The sequence below is a fragment of the Molossus molossus genome, unplaced genomic scaffold (assembly GCF_014108415.1).
Source record: "Molossus molossus isolate mMolMol1 unplaced genomic scaffold, mMolMol1.p scaffold_m16_p_23, whole genome shotgun sequence".
Lineage (NCBI taxonomy): Eukaryota > Metazoa > Chordata > Mammalia > Chiroptera > Molossidae > Molossus > Molossus molossus.
The window spans coordinates 9,869,421-9,893,439 of NW_023425359.1; the positions used below are offsets into that span (position 1 = coordinate 9,869,421).

The 24,019-nt window shown below is 38.8% G+C and overlaps 1 protein-coding gene across 1 annotated transcript in view; it reads left to right on the forward strand.

Moving 5' to 3' along the window:
• The window catches only part of WDR64 (WD repeat domain 64), a 96,323-nt gene extending 73,290 nt beyond the window's left edge, over window positions 1-23,033 (forward strand). The window contains exons 22-28 of the mRNA XM_036277678.1: window positions 3,477-3,535; window positions 6,758-6,867; window positions 10,069-10,257; window positions 11,608-11,713; window positions 16,570-16,650; window positions 17,474-17,584; window positions 22,950-23,033. Of these exons, the coding sequence (XP_036133571.1) occupies window positions 3,477-3,535; window positions 6,758-6,867; window positions 10,069-10,257; window positions 11,608-11,713; window positions 16,570-16,650; window positions 17,474-17,584; window positions 22,950-23,033 (740 nt within the window). The remainder of the gene's footprint in view (window positions 1-3,476; window positions 3,536-6,757; window positions 6,868-10,068; window positions 10,258-11,607; window positions 11,714-16,569; window positions 16,651-17,473; window positions 17,585-22,949) is intronic.
• The last annotated feature ends 986 nt before the right edge of the window (window positions 23,034-24,019 follow it).

Genomic DNA, 24,019 nt, shown 5'->3' on the forward strand with positions numbered 1-24,019 from the left:
TCCTGTTTTTTTAAATTAATTATAAATTTCATCTTTCCCATATGTTTAAAGATTATGTGTCTATGAATGTACATGAAAGCTTTTATCATGAATGGGTGTTGGATTTTGTCAAATGTTTTATCTGCATCTATTGATCTGATCATGTGACTTTTCTTCTTTATCCTATTGTTGTGATGGATTACATTAATTGATTTTCAAATATTGAACCAGCCATGCATACCAGTGATAAATACCACTTGGTCATGGTATATAATTTTTAATACCTCTTGGACTCAATTTGCTAATATTTTGTTGAGGATTTTTACATCTATTATTACAAGAGATTTGGGTCTGCAGTTTTCTTATCTTGTAATGTCTTGGTGTGCTTTGGGTATTAGAGTAATGCAGGCTGTATTCCCTCTGCTTTTATCTTATAGATGAGATTGTAAAGAATTTGTATTCGTCCATAAATGTGTAGAATTCACCATCAAACCCATCTTAACCTGGTGCTTTCTGTTTAGAAGATTACCAAATTCAGATTCAATGTATTTAATAAAATAGCTCTATTAAGATTGTCTGTCATCTTGTGTGAATTTTGGCAGTGTGTCTTTCAAGGAATTGGTTCATTTTATCTAGGTTATTAGATTTGTGCACATAGAGTTCATAGTATTTATTGTTCTTTTAATGCCCATGAGATCTGTAGTGATGTTTTTTCTTAATTTATGATATTAGTAATCTTTATGCACTTGCCTTTATTTTTCTTAGTTAGCCTAACTAGTGGTTTTATCAATTTTATTGATCTTTTCAGAGAACCAACTTTTAATTTCACTGATTTTCGCTATAGATTTCCTATTTTTTGTTTCATTAATTTCTACTCTTTATTTGTATTATTTTTCCTCTTTTGCTTACTTTTAATTTAACTTATACTTTTTCTAGTTTTTTAAGGTATAGGCTTAGATTATTGATTTAAGATATGTCTTCCTTTTTTATTGATTTTTAGAAAGAGAGGGAGGGAAAGGGAGAGAGAGAAAGAAACATTGATGAGAGAGAAACATCAACATCAATGGGCTGCCTCCTGCACGCCCCTCGTTGGGGACCAAGCTGCAACCTGGTCATGTGCCTTGACCAGGAAACAAACCAGCAACCTCTTGGTGCATGCTCAACCACTGAGCCACACGAGCTGGGCATCTTTCCTTTTTAAAAAAATAAACATCTAATGCTATAAATGTTTCTGTAAGTACTGCTTTCACTGTTTCCCATAAATTTTTAATAAGTTGTGTTTTCACTTTCATGTAGTTCAAAATATTTAAAGTTTCTGTTGAGGTTTCTTTTTTGACCCATTATTTAGAAATATATTGTTTAATCTCCAAGTATTTGGGGATTTTCAAGCTAAGTTTTATTACTGATTTCTAATTTAATTCCATTATACCATTTCATACATTGAAAGCACATATTTTATGGTTTCTATTCTTTTATATTTGTTAGTGTGTGATTTATGGCCCAGAATGTGGTCTATTTTGGTGAATGTTCTAGGAGAGCTTGAAAAGATGTGTTTTCTGCTCTTGTTGGATGAAGAAGTCTATAGATGTCAATTATATCCAGTTGATTGATGTTGCTATTAAGTTCAGCTTTGTCCTTGTTGATTTTCTTCCTGTTGGATTTCTCCATTTCTTTTGATTTTTTTTTTTTCTTTATTGATTTTAAAGAAAGAGGAAGTTTGGGAGAGAGAGATAGAAACATTGATGAGAAAGAACATTGATTGGCTGCCTCCTGCATACCCTCCACTGGGGATTGGGCCCACAACCTGGGTATGTGTCCTGACCAGAATCGAACCGGTGACCTCTTGTTGCATAGGTCGATGCCCAACCACTGAGCCACACTGGCTGGGTGGATTTGTCCATTTCTTATGGATGGGGATTAAAGTGTCCAGCTATAAAAGTAGATTTATCTATCTCTCCTTAAAGGTTTTCAGTTTTTACCTCTGGTATTCTGATGCTCTGCTGTTAGGTACATGCGTGTTGAGGACTGTTTCATCTTCTTGGAGAACTGACTTCTGTAACATTGTATAATGCTCCTCTTTATCCCTGATAATTTTCCTTGCTCTGAAATCTTTTCTGTGTGAAATTAACATATTTACTCTGCTTTCTTTTGATTCTGTTAGCATGTAAATCTTTATCACTTTACTGTTAATCCATATGTTTCTTTATGTTTGAGGTGAATTTCTTGTAGACAAAATATAGTTGGTTATTGTTTTTTAATCCATTCTAAGTCTCAGTCTTGTAATTGCTTTATCTAGACTATTGACCTCTAAAGTAATTATTGACATAGTTGATTTAATATCTACCATATTTCTTACTGTTTTTGATTTATTGACCTTGTTTTTTGTTTCTATTTTTGTCTTTCACCCACCCTTTTGTGGTTTTAAGTGAGCATTTTATATTAATCTATTTTCTCTCCATTTGTAGCATATTAATTATATTTCTTTTTTTTAACTTTTCTTAGTGACCTCCTCAGGGTTTGCTATATATATTTACATATAATTCATGTCCACTTTCAAATAACACTATACCACTTCACAGGTACTTAAATACCTTGTGATATCAAAGTATTCCTAATTCCACCCTCACTTTATTTCATCATTGTTATTCAAGTATTCATAAATTATAATAATCAAATATATTGTTGCTATTGCTATTTCAAATAAACTGTTATCTATTTATTTTTATTTTGTCTTTACTAATTCCTTTTCTTATGCTTTCCCTTTATGTAAATCTGAGTTTTTCATCTGTCATTTTTTCTTCTTTCTTAAAAACTTTTAAAAATATTTCTTCCAAGGTAGGTCTACTTGCAACTAATTCTCTCAATTTTTGTTTGATAAAGTCTTCATTTCTCTTTCACTTTTGTAAAATAATTTCTAAGGATACAGAATTCTAGGTTGGCAAGGATTTTTTTCAACAGTTTAAATATTTAACTCCATTCTCTTCTTGCTTGCATGCTTTCTGAGAAGATGTCAGATGTAATTCTTATCGTTACTTCTCTATAAGTAAGGTGAATTTTTCCCTCTGGCTTCTTTCAAAAATTTTTTCTTTACCTCTGACTTTCTTCAGTTTGAATATGATATGCTTAGGTATAGTCATTGTTGCCTTTAAAATCTAGTTGTTGTAACTATCATTTGGATTGTAGGATGATTATCTCCATAACAGTTTGGGCTTCATTTGGTTGTTGTGCCATTTATTTCTATTTAATCTACCCTGATGTCTAGAACTTTGAGTTTGAGTATATAAGGCAACCTCATTTAGACTTATTAAGCCAGAAACAAAAAAGAATTGCTACATATAAAAATTGATATAAAATTTCTTCTTTCATTTCTAGTTTCTCAGATTCTGCTTTATTTACCATTATAAATGCCTGGGTCAAAATATCTTGGCAGTCTAGGTAGTGTTTGCTTAGACCACAGAATACCCAATTACATATTACAATGTCTAATGTTCATACAGAAGGACACGTTATCCTTTGCAGTATTGGTTCCTTCCTGAATCCACCTCATGATGAAAAGGTAAGAACTTTAGTCTTAGTTTAATTTGTGAATCAGCACATATTTGTTGAGCATATCTCTGTGCTAGACATCACAAAAGATCTACAAGCCAAGACTCCCTACTCTCAGTTCATATATACTGCTACTGAACTTTAAGATATGTGACAAGTAACAATGGTCTACTGGTGAAAGAGGGGATGAGTGAGTGAGTGAGCCAGCACTGGTCACTTTGCATCTACTTCATGTTTTGACTTATTTGTGAGAATCTATGCAGAAATCCAGAGCTTAAAAGAGTTTATGCATCATCTCGTCCTCCACAGCCAGTTTTTATATCTTATATATCTTCATAGAATAAAATTCTGTAACATTTCTTTGCAAGCCTAATCTTGTTTCCAACCATTATTATTTTCAGGAAAATCTTTGTCACATCTAGTCTAAATCCTTTTTATCACTCAAACATACATATCCTATTTTTAGTGTGAATGTAATATTAATGTCGCCATAAAATATACACTTGTGCATATGTGGATATACAAATATATACATATATTATAAAGACTCAACACTAATTAAAGATTACAGCAGGAAACACTATTTTAGCATAGGCTTATTTTCCTTTAAGCTAATACTTCATATTCAAAAGCTAAACATTAGTTTAAATAATATTTTTTTATTTTGGGGGCATTTTAAAATGGTTATTATTTCAAATGATTATTGTTATTAGTTCATTTTATACATGGAGTGTTTTTTTGTTTGTTTCAAATAATCTATTATAATTTTTATAAAGTTCATACTTTAGCTTTGGTGTGAGTGTATTTAGTTTGTAGAGGGGAAATCAGAGAGTGGTTTGCCTAGCATGACATAGACAGTTAATGATGAAGTCAGGGTCAGAAACAGGGTTCTTGCCCTCTAATCCAGTGATCTTTCCATATATAGCTTCTACTGGTATCAAATGGAAAACATTAAGGTTCAACTGATGAAGCACATAGTTTCATTTATCAAGTTATAAATGTCCTATAATCAAGGCATGCTATGGGCTGAACGGAAGTGATCAGAGGCTTGAACCATGAATAGATAGAAGATTATCTAATAGATTGTGTTCTCCCACTTGGACTGATTATCAATATTCTATTATTAATTTTAATAGATAAAAAATATGATTTTTACAAATGGACTTTCTGCAAACTGGCAAACAGACCTTTTAAAATTCAGAGAAAGTGTTTAAAACAGTTATATGCTGATATTGAATTAGTCGAGTAGTAGAATTGATTATAAAGCATTTTCACCAATTTAAAAGAAGAGAATCTATTTTAATAACTTATTTATTTTTTCCCATCCAGCTTCATTTCAGTCTTTACTGTGTTTTAACAATGTGATTTTCCAATTTTTACATGGCTGCCTATTTGTAAATATACAACAGAATCTGGCTATAAGATGCCTCATGATCACAAAGACTAATCTATGCCCTGCACTAAACCAGATCCAGTTACAGCCTGCAACTGCAATGAAAACCTAATGTGTAAGCCTATAAGTCAGAGGCAAATCTAGTTCTCTTGAACCATTACCGTCATAAAGATACTTCATGAAGTACAGATATTCTAAGAGACAGAATAGTTAAAATCTGCCCACAGAAAGAAAAATCACACATATGATTATATAAACATGCATATAAAACATCTTAGGACAGTGTCTTTTTTTTTTTTATCCTCACCCGAGGACATTTTTGCATTTATCTTCAGATAGAGCAGGAGGAAGAGAGGGAAGAAGAGAGAGAGAGAAACATCGATGTGAGAGAGACACATCGAGTGGTAGCCACCCACACGACCCCAACTGGGGCCGGGGACAAACCACAACCAAGGTACGTGCCCTTAGAGGGAACCGAACCCAGGACTCTCTGGTCCGTGGGCCGACGCTCTAACCGCTGAGCAAAACCAGCCAGGGTGGAACAGTGTCTTTTTAATTACAGGTTGTAATCTACTAGAGGATTATAAAATCAATTTAATGAGTAGCAAGCAGTATCTTCATAGAACGGAAAAGAATGAAGTGGAATTAAATGCAATAGAATAGAATAGAAAGTATCAACGTGAATTACACATAATAAGGTTAAGTATTCCTTTGTGAAAGATACTGAAACTCATTACAGATGCACGTACAGAGATGTGTTTACGGGGTCATGAAGTAAAATGTATTCCTTACTGTAGATATGGTTAATATTAGAGAAACACTTGCCTTAAAGAACCCCAACCAAGGCAGGGAAAGGGCCGTCAGGTGGCCAGATATTCTTAAACAGCTTGAAGACAACAAGAAGTAGGAGAAGAGTTCTCTAAGAAGGACCTCAGGGAATTAAATCAGAAGGTCAAGACTTGTAGGAGGAATTGTGCCAGACCTTTGTTAAAGTTTAAATGAAGAGGAGCCCTCATAGGAGAACTCCAAGCTGCCGGAATTCAATCTACGCAAATACTCCTAAGTAGATGACCCAGGAAGAGGTCAAGTCTTACTCTGTTCATCAGTGATAGAGGAAACACTCTGTGGCAATGTGGCCACAGAGCCAGCTCCTCGGCTGACACTCTAGTTCACACAATTACAGGACCTTCTGTGGCTCCTTTAGGATCTTATGAGAATGAGCCACATCTGAAGGAACACACCAATCAATCATTGTGATGTCTTTGGAAGAGAATGAGCTGGGCCCATGTCTTTTGTGTATTTCTTGTGGTACAGATAACCTGCCCCCCCACCACCACTAAAAAAATAAAATAAAATAAAATAAATAAAAATAGCTAGGTCTATATCTGGATAGAATTTGAAAATAAGCGAAGTCTTTTTGCCAATCTCCCCTTTAGTCTCCACCTTTCAACTCTGCTTCCTCCTGCTCCTGATTATATTCACTCTGAGTTCCTCCACAACTGTCATCCTGAGGCTATTCTATTCTTTCATCTAGGCATCTTGTAATTTTCAACTAAATGAATTGCTAATCCTCACTTAAATGATAAATTGCTAAAGACATAAGGTACTTTCTCTTCCCGGGATCTGTGTAGATTAACAAAGACCTAAATATGGAACGTTCGATACCTTAACAAGCAAGAGAAGAGTTTGTTGGGGTGGAGGCACCATCACCTTCCACATATGCCCACGCCATTCACTCATAAGCTGGGCTGCTCTTTAATGATTCATAGTTTGGCTCAAGATTGAATTTTGATCAGCACATACTTACTCCAAAGTCTATGCTTCATTTCTGCTCTCTAGAAATTCAAGCAGCTGCTTGCCTGGCGTGCTCATTCTTTAGAGATCCTTCAAGCAATCTACGTAGAAGACAAACAAATAGTGCTTACTGCCTCCGTCGATGGCTCAGTAAGGTATGGACCTTCGTACTGTGAATGCCGGGGTTTGAGTATGAGCGGAAAAGGGTATTAAGCTAAGGTTTAAGTACAGAGCCTAATGCAATCTTGATTAACTGACTAAAACAAATAAACGAACAAGTAAAGATGGCACAAAACGGCTACAGGAAGGTGGCCATTGATTTGGAATTCGTTTCCATGCCTACGGAAATGAGATGTCATGCTGCTCTACGTTAGAATGTATAATAAATACCTTCAACGGGTGTTTTTTATAGACTTATTTCGAAGAATTAAGCAAGATGAGTAGCTCAGAGAGGTGAGCCCAAGCCCAGGGAAGACGACAGAAAGAGACACGGGAACAGAAGTCATAAAAAAGTCATAGAAAAGGAAAACTAATATTGAGAAAAGCGAGAGGGAGTTCGTAGCTTCAGGGACAAGGCGATTGATTTTGCAAAGCCTGATTTTTACTCTCATGGCTGCCTCGCCTGCTTCGGCAGTGTTAGCATAGGTCTGCAAAGGGAGCAGCTGACATGACCTACACTGCAGCTGTGGTCAGTTACATTCTTTAGAGAGCCTCCCTGCAGGGTTAGCTTTCTTTGTTTTATTAAGGTATAATGTACATATTACATTAGTTATAGGTGTCCAACGTAATGCTTCGATATTTGTTTATATTGTGAAGTGATCTCCACAGTAAGTCTAGTTAACATCAAGTCTACTTAGCATCCATCACCACACAGTTATAAAAGTTTTTCTCATGATGAGGACTTTGAAGATTTATTCTCTTAGTGACTTTCAAATATGCAATATAGCATGATTAACTATAGTCCGTAACATACAAAGCCTACTTGTTTTTCAGTTACATAATGCTAAATATACGTGCGCAAAATGTTAAAAACACAAATATATAATGTTAACCAATATTACCTCAATTAAAAACTAATTAATTTTTTTAAAAGAATGTAACAAAAATCCATGGGCAGTGGATTGCAGAGCAGCAGGAGTGGGCGTGAGGAGACCAGTGGGATGTCCGTGGGGGTATGTTGGCTGGAGCTGGGGGGCAGGCAGCAGTGCCGGAGATAAGTATTTGGGATCTGAGAACTAGAATGCAAAACCCACCTGTGAACTTTCACTGAACGCGAAGGTAAGCGGTAGGCGTCACGAACTGCTGGTGTATGTAACTAGGGGAACATTCATTGAGAGAGGAGTCACTGAAAGAGGGAAAGATTTATAACGTGAAAGGATGAAGGAAAACTTTTAGAAATGTTGAGTTCAAGGTGGGGGTAAGGTCCTATTTGGGGACAAACAGAGCTGCTTCTTCTGTCAGAAGGGGGACCTGCTGTTTTATTCGTAGGAAAAATTAAGAACATGATATTACATTATTATAGATGCTTTTTACAACTCTGTCCCTCCAGTCTCTGCGCTAGCTGATCTCCAGCTACCTGTCATCAGACGTGTCACTGGGGATTGTAATACACACATACACACACACATCACATGTGTGCACACCTCTGTTGTTACAAACAGTTCCTTGCTCAAACCAGCCAGCCTTGACATGAAGAAATTACTTCTATGGTTCCTTCAAGCATACTTCCTAGACACTCAGTTTTAAAAACCTAGCTCTATTAATAGCTATCTCAGAATACATTTCTCTTCATAACTAAACCCCATCCTTTTGCTAACACTAGCTGCCACTTTCTAAAGGAGTGAGTAGTTTTAACACTCTAAACCTATTTGTGAAAAAGATGATAACTTTATAATAGGAAAAAGCATAATAAAGGCTTGCCTCTGGGACACAAGATAGAAGGGGCTGAGGATTCATATCTGAGGCCCAGGACATCAGGCTGAGTGGCAAGATGTCCTCTGGGAGAAATGGAACAGAAACTTCCCCAAAGCAAGGAGACCAAAGGTTACTTCAGTCCTTGCCTATGTAGAATGAATTTAGAGTTGTCCTAAATCAGTCCCTCATCCCTCTAACTTCTATGTTGGACGGGCTGGTCCATTTCACTTTGGTAATGGGTCTGGCGGGGCCATGACATTTATGTAGTGTTGGGGAATGCAAGTATGTCAGGGATGTAGGCTGGTCATGTTCCTTGTCAGAACACTCGGTGTGGGGGGTCCTGACTGGATACCTCTGCTCTGCTTCTTCTTCAATGCTTTCTGCTTGAATCTGGGGTACCGCTTGGACTTTGTGGAACCTACCCTTAGTTCATTAGTTTATCCTTCTCCTGGGTCATTGCTGTGGGCACATGGTGATTGTTTCTATCATTTGCTGCTCTGAGGTTGAAATCAAGACATAAAAGGAAGATCTTCCAAGTACTATTTTATCTTTCCTTAAGACACGGGCCACCTGCTCCTGCTAATGACTTTTTTCAACCTTTTCATCTCATGGTATACATAAACTAATTACTAAAATTCTGCTGCAAAAATATAGGTATAATTTTTGACCAAAGAAATAGGTATAATTTTGATTCATTTATACTGTATGGTTATTGTTGTATTGGCTATTGTCATTTTTTTTTAAATTGACAATCTAAGGTAAAAGAAGTTGGTGCCCCTAACTAGTCAGGTACTGCATGTTTTAAAAATTCGTGCAGCACACTGGTTGAAAATTGCTGCTTTAAACCATGTGCACTATTGAGGGGGACTTTTTGGAGTGAATTGATGGTGAAATGATGCATCTGGATGAAGAGCCACTTCTTTTGCTGTATTTCAGACCCCATTGTAAAAATTAGTATGGTGTTTGCACAAGAGTTGGAATTGTAGATGGAAGTGGAGAGGATTTGGGTAATAGAAAAAGCATCAGTAGGTACCTCCTCCTACAAGTTCTATTGTTGCTGGCACAGAAGGTAGACAGCTGAGATACAGCCCAATCTAAGACCTGTTGGACTAATACCCTGTCAGTCAATATGAATTCTGATTAACTTAAATGAACAGCGTTATTTAGGGAAAAATCTGTTTCTTATTTTCTGACTTTAATGACTGGATGTCATAAGTACAGATTCAAATTGACATTTCCCAAAATTGTTGTAGATTATAATTCTACCTGATTAAAAAAAAAAAAAAAAAAGTTGATGCTATAGTTAGCTTCATATATTTAATAGGAAGAATTCTGGACTCAAGTCTAAAATTCTTCATGGACCAATGAAAATCTGACCATTCAGAGAATAACTTCCGCTGAATTCTAGTTACTTCACCCTCCTGCCTTTTCCCGTTCCTCAGGGTCTGGCATGCCCTCAATGGCCATTACTGTGGATATTTTGGACAGCGAAGGCCCTTTGACATATCACAGACAAGTGATTTCATTTTGCCTTGTGATGTTAATGAGTATCCCATAGAAATAAAAGAAGAAAGCAAGTTCACAGAGAACAAGCAAAAATATGAATATCCTCTGGTATTTGACCGGCAAAGGTAAGCCCATTGGGTTTTCTTTAGAGAACAGACAAGAATTAAACTATTATGATACGGTAACACTGTGTTGGACACGGAGAATTCAAAGATGAAGAACTCAAAACTTTTCAATAATTTTGAATCCAGCGGAAGGGTGGACAAAAATCTATAATTCAGTATAATAGTACTGCTAAGAATATCAATTCTTAAGATAATCACAGAGGGGCAAACAGGATTTGTCCAAATAAAGACCAAAGAGGCCATTGCCTAAGCAAAGGCACAAAATAATGAAAGATTATTACATAGTCTTTCAAGGTTTGGATCCAGGGAGCAAGTAGGGAAGACATGGTACAAAGTTAAGCAAGGAAATTCTACAGAGATGAGCTTTTTCTTATGGACCAACATAAAGATTTTCAACTTGGCCCTGGCCAGTTTGGCTCAGCGGTTGAGCGTCAGCCTGTGGACCAGAGAGTCCCGGGTTCGGTTCCTGCTAGGGGCACATACCACACACACACACACAAAAAAGATTTTCAACTTGCCTGAAATCACTGAGACAGGATACACACAAGAGGAAAAGCAGATCTGAAGAAAAAGATAGTGTAGATGATTGCCTAACCACCAAGCTGTACACCGGAATCCAACATAAAATAAAATTGAAAGAAAAAGACAGTGAGTTTGGTTTTGGACAGGTTGAAGTCTGAGTTGCTCGTTAGGGATATTTATTCTCTTTTAAATGTTTTCAATGCTTAGTTATGGCTTTTTACATATATGTATAAATACGTTTTCACTATGTGGAAGCTTCCCCAAGTCACCCAAATATCAAACGCTGGTTTTGTACCCCGGGTTTCCTCATCCCTACTGTACAGTATGTATTTTTTCCAATGGCTATTATTTTTTTTGTTTGTTTGTTTATCCTCACCCGAGGATATTTTTCCATTTTTTGTACAGATAGAGTGGGAGGGAGAGAGAGGAAGAGAGAGAGAGAGAAACATTGATGTGAAGGGACACATCGAGTGGCTGCCACCCGCACGACCAACCAGGGCCGGGGACAAACTGCAACCGAAGTACATGCCCTTAGCGGGAACTGAACCCGGGTCTCTCTGGACAGCAGGCCGATGCTCTAACCGCTGAGCCAAACCGGCCAGGGCCCAATGGCTATTATTAATGAATTTAACTACATGGAATGTTCAGGTCTAGTAGAAATCTCTTTAGTTCACATGGAGGGGAATCTGGAAAGCCAAATGGAATAAGACTTAAGTGCAAGGGGCATCATTAGGGTTGGTGCCATGAGAGCTGAAGAAACTGGGACCCAGAGGGGAAAAAGGGGAATGGGAACGTATTTAACAGCTGTTCTTGTATCTTCATTTGCAGATGGAGAAAAATGAGCTCAATGTCTTTGCTTTTCAAACGTACACCCCCCAAGCCCTTTAAAGTGGAACATGATTTTAAATTTTTCAAGTCTCTTTTTTCTCCCAAGGTAACTTAACAAAAAAACCACTTTACTTTTGTTTTCCTGAATTTAGATATGGACAGAGTACTAGTTTGCTATTGCGGTTGTTACAAATTACTACAAACTAAGTGTTAAAATAACACAAAAGTCTGACCTGGGTCCTACTGGGCTCAAATTAAGGTGCCACCAGTGCTGGGTTCCTTTACTGGAGGCCGTAGGGGACATCTCTTATCTCGTGGTTTGTGGCCCCCTGTCTTCATCTTCAAAGCTAGAAATGTCACATCTCTCTGACCAGTCTTCCATGGTCACATGACTCTGACATAAGAGGATAGTTTCTCTGCTTTTATGGAATCCTATGATGAGATTGGGCCCGCCTAGCTAATCAGCCTTCAACTTCTTAACCTTAATCACATCTGCAAAGTCGATTTTGCCAAGTGAAGCAATATATTCACAAGTCGGGGTTGAGGGGAGTAGGGTGCACACATCTTTGGTTGCCCTTATTCTTCTTACCACAGACAGACACAATTTTCTTCAGTGCAGAATTAGGAGAATGTATTGCTACTGAGTCTATTTCTAACCCTGCTAAAGAATGGATATAGCATGCATCTTTAGGCTAAAGTCTGCAATTAATTAATTAAAATTGATTTTTTTCAAGATCTCCCATAAAATCAACCAAGGCTACCCTTCTCAATTTACCTCCCATGGCTAACCTAAGCTGCCCACCCTCTACACAGCAGAACAGTCTCCCTGAGCTTGCCTCTCTGTCTTCCACCCTGCAGTTCACCTGGGCTGTCCCTGCCATATCCACGACCTCTGTCTGTCAAAGTCCACCCTTCCTTTCTAACTACCTTTGTAGTTGACAAAGGATCGGTATCCGGAACTCCTCAAAATGAATAAGAAGGAAAGACAGGCCAATTTTTTAAAGGTCAGATACTTAAATAGATACTTCCCAAAAGAAAAAAATCTAATGAACACGTGAAACGATGCTCAACCTCATTAGTAGCTGTGGAAATTCACATCAATAATATTATGAAATACCATTTTACAGCCACCAGATGTTGAAGTCTGACAACATCAAGGCAGACTGGCAGAATCAGAACACTAATCTGCTGGTGGTAGAACCACCTTGGAAAACAACACAGCATTATCCCGTACATTTGAAAGTAGGCATACCGTGATGAAAATAAACCCTGGGGAAACTTGACCATGTGCTTAGGAGGCAAATAGAATGCTCAGACAAGCATTGTTTGTAGTAGCAAAACCCTAAAAGCAGCCTAAATGCTTGTCAACAGTATAACTGGTAAATAAATTATAGTGTGTTTATAAATTGGAATACTATGTAGCAGTCAAAATAAATGAACGAGAATAACACTCACCTCCATGAATGAATACTTGAAACCTACTACTGAATGAGAAGAGCTTTATATAAGAATGTAGACATAATGATTTCATTTACATAAAATTCAAGAAGAGGAAAAACTAATAAAATACTGTTTTGGACAAAAAGCATGTAAGACAAAACTATATAAAGCAAAGCAAGAGAAATGAAAGCGCAAAATTCAGGCCAGTCATGACACCGAGGGCCGGTGAAAAGAAATGAGGCCCGAGGATGGCTCACGGAGGACCTCGAAGGTGAAGGTATTATTCCAATTTGCACAGAGCAGCAGATCCAGAGATGTTCATTATGTAATCATTCTTTTACAGTATTAACTCCATATTTAATAAATATTTAACACTTTCCAAATGAGGCCATTTGGAAACCTTTCTGTCTGAATGGAATTCAGATCGTTTCTCCCAGAAGGGTGACAGTCAGGAGACACACTAAATGTGGAATGTACCAGAATTGGGTTTCATCTGAGATAAGTTATTTTATCTCTTTACACATATTAAAGGCTCTCAAAGAATCGCTGTGTGAAGTAAATGAGAGAATGTATACCAGATACATTGTAGATACTCAGTAAATGTTAATTCCTCTTTTGCCAAAGACCCCAATCTCTCTGGGCTTCATGTCTCAAGCATGTTAATTACCATGGTCCACATTGAATTAGAATTATTTATATACTGACCTTTACATCCACCCCCCACTACTAAATCACAAGCTCTTGATGGGCAAAGATACATGCCCATGTATGTATGCATGTAACAGATACTGAAGTTTGTTGAATAGGATTGAAATAGTACAACCCCAAAATAAAGATCGGTATTCAGTTTTAATATTCTCTTTCAATTTGAATAATAAAAAATGTTTTTTTTAAAGTAATTTAACTGAGCATTCCAAAATGGCAGCAGAGTGAACGGAAGCTACACAGACCATCTCTCAGAACCAAACTGGAATTACAACTATAACACAGACAAATCGACAGGAAAAAGCAACAGAAAAGCAGCTTACAAGGACCATATAACCAGGGACACTGACTTGATCCTAGTAGGATTGCGAAGGCGGGAGATGGGCTGGGAGCCCACAGACAGCAGCCGCCTTAGCTGGGAGCAGCGCCCTCGGGTTACACTCCCAAGTGGCTCCACAGCGCAGAGCTGGGACAGAGGCTAAAAAAGCCACAGCCCCTCACCTTGGGCTGCGGCAGAGGGAGAGCAGACTGGACTGGAACTATGTGGGGACACTCGGATTTGGAGGGCGCTCAGAGCTTTTGCTGAGTTGCTGCCACGCAGGACGGTGGCCATCTTGCTCCTTCCCAGGACTCAGGTTATATTACAAAGCCACTGTAATCAAAACAGCCTGGTACTGGCACAAGAACAGGCATATAGACCAGTGGAACAGAACTGAGAACCCAGAAATGGACCCAAGTCAATATGCTCAATTAATATTTGACAAAGGAGGCAAGAGCATACAGTGGAGTAAAGACAGCCTCTTTAGTAAATGGTGTTGGAAAAATTGGACAGCTACATGCAAAAAAAATGAAACTAGACCATCTACTTACACCATACACAAACATAAACTCAAAATGGATAAAAGACTTAAATGTGACCCGTGAATCCATAAAAATTCTAGAAGAAAATGTAGGCATCAAAATTTTGGACATCATACGCGGCAGAATTTTCACTGATACATCACCTAAGGCAACAGAAACAGGAGAAAATGAACACATGGGACTACATCAAACTAAAAAGCTTCTGCGCAGCAAAAGAAACAATCATCAAAATGGAAAAGCAACCCACTGTATGGGAGAACATCATTGCCAATGATACATCAGATAAGGGGTTAATTTCCAAAATATATAGAGTACTCATACAACTCAACAAAAGGAAGACAAAGAACCCAATTAAAAAATGGGCAGAGGAGCTGAATAGACACCTCTCCAAACAGGACATACAAATGGCCAAGAGACATATGAAGAAATGCTCAACATCACTAATCATCAGAGAGATGCAAATTAAAACAACAATGAGGTATCACCTCACACCTCTCAGAATGGCCGCCATCAACAAATCATCAAACAACAAGTGTTGGCGAGGGTGTGGAGAAAAGGGGACTCTAGTGCACTGCTGGTGGGAATGCAGACTGGTGCAGCCACTATGGAAAACACTATGGTGTTACCTCAAAAAATTAAAAATTGAACTTCCATTTAACCCAGTGATCCTGCTTCTAGGAATATACCCTAAGAAGCCTGAAACACCAATCAGGAAGAATATATGTACCCCCATGTTCATAGCAGCACTATTTATAATAGCTAAGATCTGGAAACAACCCAAGTGTCCATCAGTAGACAAATGGATCAAAAAGCAGTGGTACATATACACAATGGAGTACTATGCAGCGGTAAGAAAGAAAGATCTCTTATCCTTTGAGACAACATGGAGGGACCTGGAAAGTATTATCCTAAGTGAAATAAGCCAAGCAATAAAAGACAAATACCACATGATCTCACTTATTTGAGGAATATAATGAACATAACAATCTGAGGAATATGGTAGACCAAGAAACATGGAAGTAGGGCACCGACTTATATCCCTCAGAAGACAGGGTGGGGGGGTAGGAAGAGATAAACCACAGAACTTATATGCATGTATGCATAACCAATGGACATGGACAACAAAGCCGGGTACAGGGCAGGAGTTATGGGGAGGGGGGTTCCAATGGGGTAAAAAAGGAGAAACATCTGTACAAAAAAAAAATTAAAAATTAAAATAAATAAATAAAGTAATTTAACTGAGCCCAGCCAGTGTTGCTCAGTGGTCGAGCATCGACACATGCACCAAGAAGTCACCAGTTCGATTCCCAGTCAGGGCACATGCCCAGGTTGTGGGCCAAATCCCTAGTGGGGGACGTGCAGGAGGCGGCCAGTCGATGTTCTTTCTCATTGATGCTTCTATCTCTTTCTTCCTCTCCCTTCCTCTCTCTCTAAAATCAATAAAGAAAAAAAAAAAGTAATTTAACTGAAACAGATAAATGTGGAGAAAGGTTTTAAAACAGTTAAATGCCCCAAATATTTCAAGGCTTGCTCTCTTCTTACCATACGTTCATCTTCTCACTTGCTTGGCAGAATAACAAAAGTTTAATATTAATATTGAGTTAAAATACCTTTTATTTAGGAATCTCTGACTTTTACCAGCAATCTTGTTTGCCCATTCCTTTTCATTATTAATTGTGTATTATTTCTCTATTTATTTATTTTCTGCTAATTTCTTCTTGACATATCATCAGTAATACAATGATAATGTAACTCTTACATTTGAATAGCACCTTACTATATACACAACCTCATTTGATGCTGAAAAATATTAAACAGGGCAAAAACTTGCCTAAGGTCAATGCAGGTATGGTAAGGTAACGCAGCTAATAAGTGACAGTCAGAGTTTGAACCCAGGAATTTTGCCACTTATGGAATGTGTCCTCTTCATTAAACATTCATTCCTCTGTTTCGCAGATTCAAAAGCATGCCATAGAAGGTTTCATGGCTGAAAACAGAGAGGCGGGGGTTGTTTTCGGTTCTCTGCCCATATATAGGGTGAGTTGACCATTTCTAGTGCTGGAGTGGTTACAGAACCATAGGAATCTGCCCTCTCGTTCCTGACCCTGGGCTAGCAAGCCAGGTTGGAGAAAATCGTGTCACCAGGCTGACTTTGCGTCCATGAACATGCTGTATCTGATCACAGGGGAGTCTTCAGTTTGGTGTGTCAGCGGTCTTGCTCCCTTGTCTCTGGCATTCCACGTTGAACACTGCAGGAAACTTAAGCTTCACACTAGCTCTTCATTACCTACAGGATAAAATCCAAATGCTTTCAGCCTGTCATACAAACCTTACATGATCTGGCCCCTGCCTGAACTGTATGACCTCGCTTCTTCCACATTGTCCCATGTCTCTTGCACTACAGCTATGCTAAATCGCTTGCTATTCCTTAAGCATCACTATTTGTCCCTCTTCTGTGACTTTGCCTGGGTACCCCTCTGCCCAGAATTCATCACCCCTTGTTTTTCTCCAAATCCTCACTCATCTTGCAAGTCTCCATTTCAGATAACCTTTGTTAAATGAAATAATTGATTCATTAACCAAGAATAGTACACTGAAGGTAGAATATTTCAATTTAATCTTAACTTATTTCTTAAAATGTTACTTCTCCTTGCCAAAAACACCTTAACTGTAATAGGTTTCAAACTCTTAAGCTACAGATGAGGCTGAGGGTGAACTATTAAGAATTAATAGTGGGCACCTATGAAGGAGGGTGTATTTTAGAGCAGTTGGAATTTTTCAACCCCTTTCCCCAACCCCGGAATTCACATAACGGAAGTAATCACTTCTGTATGTCTTACTCTATATTTGTGGCTTCCAGGTCCCAAGCCCCACGAGTCTACAATTCCTGCCACTCATTGGGTCAGAGGTTCTGAGGGAGCCCGATGGCATTCCAGGAAAGAAGAAGGGAAGTCATGTTCAACATGAAAAAGTAAGTCAGAAATGGTATATCCCATTTCTGTTTGGATTGTTACTGTCTGCACCAAAGCGAATAACACGTAACAAACACAACTACAATGACAAAATAAGCTGCTTTAATTAATACAGAAAACTTGACCATAATTTTGTTAGTTTATGCCCTTAATGAGAATATGCATGGTTCTTGTTATCATCAGTTCTAGCAATTATTTGAATAAGAATTTTTGGCAAAGTTTTTTTTTATAAAAATAGAATCGTTTACTTTCAATTTGTTAAGTAATGGATAAAACAGTACATAAATAATCCAACACTGATAGGTAATCAATAGAATATTTGTTGGGGTTTTATAATTCATATATTTTATGTCCCATATTTGCATTGTTTTGCCTCATCTGGTGTTAAATGTACTTTACATTTTCTAAGTACTGTTAAAAAGACACCAGACCCAAAATGAAGTCACTTGTGCTAAGCCCCACCAAAACTTAATACCTAATCTAATTGCAGTTTCAGACTCTCCCAGGTCTGGAATTTTTAACTGATCAGTCTGGAATTTCCTGACCAACACTAATGAGAGGTCATTGGTCTGATAACACCCCCTGAAATTCCCCACCATCCTTCTTCCTGTAAAACCCTCCATTTTTATCAGAGCACTCTACTGTTTACTAGATGGGATGATGCCTAATTTATGAATCTTTTTTTTTTTAACCTTTATTGTTGAATGTATTACAGATGTTCCTCATTTTCCCCCCATTGACCTCCTCCTCCCCACTCACGCCCCTCTTCCCGCCTTTGCCCACACTGTTGTCTCTGTCCATTGATTATGCATATAAGTTCTTTGGTTTATTTCTTCCCACCCCCCAACCCCTTTCCCTTTGAGGTTTGTCAGTCTAGCAATGAATTTGTACTTCTTAATCCCTTCACCTTTTTCACCCATTCCCCCAACCCCTCTCCCAACTGGCAACCAACAAAATGTTCTCTGTATCTATGAGAATGTTTCTGTTCTGCCTGTTCATTTTGTTTGTAGATTCCATTGTCGATAGATATGTATTCATTGCCATTTTGTTTGTTCATATTTTTTTTATCTTTTTCTTCAAGAAGACCCTTCAACATTTCATATAATAATGGTTTGGGCCCTGGCCGGTTTGGCTCAGCGGTTAGAGCGTCGGCCTGCGGTCCAGAGAGACCCGGGTTCGGTTCCCGCTAAGGGCATGTACCTCGGTTGCAGTTTGTCCCCGGCCCTGGTTGTCGTGCTGGTGCAGCCACTCGATGTGTCCCCTTCACATCGATGTGTTCTCTCTCGCTCTCTCCTCTCTCTCCTGCCCTCTCTATCGAACAAAATGGAAGGGTCCTCGTGTGAGGATAAAAAAAAATAATATAATGGTTTGTGGTGGTGATGAATTCCTTTACTTTCTTGTCTGAAACTCTATAGGCCATCGATGCTAAAGCCAGCTTTGCAGGATAGAGTCATCTTGGTTGTAGGTTCTGCTTTCATCAATCTGAGATTTTGACACTTCCCTTCTGGCCTGCAAAGTTTCTTTTGAGAAATCAGCTGACAGCCTTATGGGAACTCCCTTGTAGGTAACTAACTGCTTTTCTCTTGCTGCGTTTAAGATTCTCTCTTTGTCTTGAACCTTTTGCATTTTGATGATGATGTGTCTTGGTGTGGGCCTCTTGGGGTTCATCTTGTGTGGGACTCTCTGTGCTTCCTGGACTTGTATGTCTGTTTCCTTCACCAAGTTAGGAAAGTTTTCTGCCATTATTGTTTCAAACAGGTTTTCAATTTCTTGTTCTCTCTCTTCTCCTTCTGGTACTCCCAAGATGCAAATGTTGGCACGCTTGAAGTTGTCCCAGAGGCTCCTTACACTATCCTCATTTTTTTGGATTCTTTTTTCCTTTTGCTGTTCTGATTGGGCGTTTTTTTGCTCCTTATATTCCAAATCAATGGTTTGCTTCTTGGATTTACGTACTCTACTATTGAATCTGTGTAAATTATTCTTTATTTCAGTTAATGCCTCCTTCATTTCTGACTGTGCATCCATCATTTCTGACTGGTCCTTTTTAATGCTCTTGAGGCCCTCACTGAGTTCATTGAGCATCCTTATAAGCAGTATTTTGAACTCAGCATCTGTTAGGTTGCTTATGTCCATTTCGCTTAGTTCTTTTCTTGGGGTTTTGTTCTGTTTTTTCATTTGAGACCTGTTTCTTTGTCTCCCCATTTTGGCTGCCTCCCTGTGTTTGTTTCTATATATTACTTAACGAGCGGTATGGGGCTAACTGAGACCAGATGTTGCTTGTTTGAAACAATTTAGGAAAACCTGAAGCAGGATCCAAGACAGGCCAATCCTATGGTTAAGCAAGTGGCAACAGCTTGGGTGGGCCTGAAAGTTGGGTGGGCGGGGCTTCAGGGAGTCACCAGGGCGGGGCTACCAGTGTGAGCCAGGTTGCTGGAGTCCCAGATATGGCGGCTGTCGCCGCCCCCGGGAAGGGCTCACCAAAGGAACAAAGGCCTCTGACAGCACGTTTGTCCCGGAGAAAGCTCCCTCTCCAGCCCTCCCTACAGTGCCAAACAGCTCAGTTCTTCCCTGTATGTCTCTGGCGCCCCTCGAGCTGCCTCCCCTCCAAGTTTAGAGGGACAGAGTCCGATAAGTCCGTGCGCGGGCCCTTTAAGGAGCTGCCTGGGGCTCCAGCCGCCTCAGCCTCCCTGAGCCTCAGTTCCCGCTGGTTTTTCCAGCCAGAAGTGATGGGGATTCTCTTCCTGGCACTGGAACCCTGAGTGAGGTGTCTGGTGTGGGAGGGGGACCCCTCAGCCGAGGTGTCCTCCTGATTTTATCCACCACACATGGGTGTGGGACCAGCCCCTCAGCCTTCGCCCTCCTACCAGTCTCCATGTGGCGGCTGCTTTAATCCCATAGTCATAGGACTTCCATTCAGCTTGATTTCAGGCGGTTTTGAATGATGGTTGTTCTGTAGTTTAGTTGTAACTTTGATGTGGTTGTGGGAGGACCCGATACCATGTTTGCCTACCCGCCGTCTTGACCGGAAGTCTCATGAATCATTTAATAAAGCCACTTCAATCTCCAAATGTACATAGTTAATTTTATTTATTTATTTAACAGTAAAAACTAAGGGACAGAAAAAAAGTAGTCAAATATATCTTAAACACCAGGGGAAAGACAAAAATGAAATTAAAAATTAGTCATGGTTAATCTACATAATGAGTAATGTTCACTCAGTCAAAAATTGACTCTATTATGATTAATTTTATCAGAGATCATGAAAGATGATAAATTATTTGTCCAGACACTAAAGAATGTTGAATGCATCTGTTATTTTAATAGGTACTTTCTTTTCTCTTAATCACTCTGATAGATAATTAAAAAGCCAACAGTGATCGTCTCTCATTTACTTAGAGAAAAGGAACCCCAAAATCCTGATTAAAATTTCATTTCTCTTTCTGGTTTAATGAAGAAAAGAGTTAAGTGTAGCCAGAGGACTAAACTTTGTTTTCAAAGTGAAATCATGTCCTTTTCAGAAAAGTGTGCACTTAGCAAGTGGAAAATGAAATCTGGAAACCGGTGCAGATTAAAGTGTCATTTGCTGATTATCATTTTAGAAACTCAAACAGCTATAAGTTAAAAAATAGCAGATGAAATCAAATCAATAAATACACATCAATAGAGCTAGGACTTTGCTTTCAGAGCCTGGACACTTAAATACAGTGCAGTGTAAGTCCGAGGTAGGTAAGCTCCTGGTCACATCAGGTTACAAATAATGAATGTTGAAGAACCTTTCCTTCCCATCAGGCTCTATCACCTCACACTAGTTTATTTATCTTTTTTAAAAAACATGTTTTTATTGATTTTTTTAAAGAGCAAGGAAGGGAGAGAGAAATAGAAACATTGACATGCAAGAGAAGCCAATCCGCTGCCCACTGCACGCCCCCCACTGGGGATCGAGCCCAAGACCCAGGCATGTGCCCTGACCAGTAATCGAACTGGGACTTCTCAGTCCATGGGATGACACTCAGTCCACTGAGCCACACCAGCCAGGCTAGTTTATTTTTCATTATAGCTCCTGTTACTACCTGAGGTTACATTGTATAAGAATTTATTTTTATTGATTCTATCCCACCACCTCAGCTCCATGAAGGCAGGAACTTGGACTAATTCTCTACTAGAACTTCAGTGTTGAGAACAGACGGACGCATAAGTGATGCTCAGAGGACATTTGCTGGATGAAAGAATGTGTTAGAAGAAGGAGGAGGAGAAAGAAAAGGAGAATAGAAAATTAAAAAGAAAGATCAATGAAGCTTAGGAAGTTGCCTCAGCTGTTTAGCAGATTGGTCTGGGGAACTAAGCGTCCTACCTTATCTTAGGGAGAAAGTAACAGTCGCATGACCTGTGGGTGTCCAACCCTAGGGTATCTTTAGGTAGTTACATTTTGACCTTGGGGCTCACTCTGTCTTTTTCTTTACCTTAGAACACTCTACGTCTGCCCTTCCCCTTATCTTCTTTCTCTCCTTTCCCATACTAGACCGCAAAGTCACATTGATGTGTACTATAAATATTGGCTGAATGCTATTGATAATATCACACGCTTCTTGATCTGAATTTTTTAAACCAAATGAGTTTAACATTTACATGTATGTCTTCCAAAAATATCCCATCGCAACTAACTTTCATTTCTCATTTGCGGGATCATCACTTGATTTTATTTTCCTATAAGTCACTGGACTCTGATGATATTATTATACAATATGTCTATGCCTTACAACAACCTAGCAACCTTCTTTGTTTTGTTTTGTTTTTTGTTTTAACCAATTCGTTACAGTTTGGACAATTGAGTGACAGAATGAATAACTGCCCAGTCAAGTATTTCTAAAGCTTCTGCTCTTCCATCCATACCCTTCTGGAGTACCACCCCCTGTTTTTAACATATTTTACCCTAAAAGCACACAGGACAGTTAAGTCAATAAATACACTTTAGCCCTGGCTGGTTTGGCTCAGCGGTTAGAGCGTCGGCCTGCGGTCCAGAGAGACCCGGGTTCGGTTCCCGCTAAGGGCATGTACCTCGGTTGCAGTTTGTCCCCGGCCCTGGTTGGTTGTGCGGGTGGCAGCCACTCGATGTGTCCCTTTCACATCGATGTTTCTCTCTCTCTCTCTTCCTCTCTCTCCCTCCCACTCTGTCTGTACAAAAAATGGAAAAATGTCCTCGGGTGAGGATTAAAAAAATAATAATAATAAAAAAAATAAATAAATAAATACACTTTATTTCTAGGAGGATTAAAAGCTCTGAAAAAATTAGCAATGCCACTTGACTCTAGAAAAGTGTTTGTCATGTCAGACCAGTTATTAACTGACGTGTCCTTTGTTTTACAGGGACAGCGGAGGAGAAGTCTGAAAAGGAATTTCGTCCCACAAATAAATCTGTCTTCTTTCTTCTTCCCAACCATCTCCAAATAAGATAGAAAAATCAGAGCTGGCCGCCTTGGTCTGGGCTGCACGTGAGACAGCAAGGTCTGAATGGTATGCCAGTCTTTATTTCAGGATGAAAGCGAGGGCCAGCTCATCAACAGAGAAGATCGTTCTTGGAGCTCAGGTGACCTCACTTCTGAATCCCAAGCAAGAGCCAACTTCTTTCATACATTGAAATCTACGTAAGGCATAGGCAGTGTTTCTTGTTCACTGTCAGCAAAATGACAAAGGGAACGAAGAAGATTAAGCAGATCTAAAATAATAGGATCATAATAATTAGCTTTCCACCTCCTTCATTGTTCACCTGATTCATAATCAGAATTACTATCACAATGTATGCATTAAGAGACATATTATTTGTGTGTCATGCTATCTGGTAAGCAGGAGAATTATTATTAAAAAGAAAAAGGTACCCGTCAACCTTCTAGCTGTTTGTCTGTTTGTCTTTTTTATTCAGGGAAATGTCATCTGGGAGAAAATATTCAGAGTTTCTTAGATACTAAGTCAGAAGTTATTTACATTTAGTCCAGATGACTCCAGATAAATAGAACTTGAATAATTATCTAACCTTCTTAAGGTTTATCACTTATTAATTCTTTTATTAATTGCTTCTGTTATTTGGAGCGAAGGATTAATTTCACCAATGGGAACTCATGAAAAAAGTAAAAGTGTCTAAATTTGATCAATAATAAATGCGATGTTAAATAAATCAAAGGCATGAGGAAAGGATCGGAATTGAAGCCTGCTGATTGGCCGACCGCGGCCTCTCTGGGAAATGATGCACAGTCTGAGTGACGAAAGTGGTCCCATGTCAACGGTGGTCTGCTTCCCCGAAACACTGTGCCGTTTGGTGAAAAGCAAACAAAAAAACTGTGGGCCCTGCATTTAACTCTGCCTATCCATTCTGGGAAGAGTTCTAAAGTTCCTAAAATTCCAACAATCTTAGAAAAATAAAGATATTTTTTAATTCATGT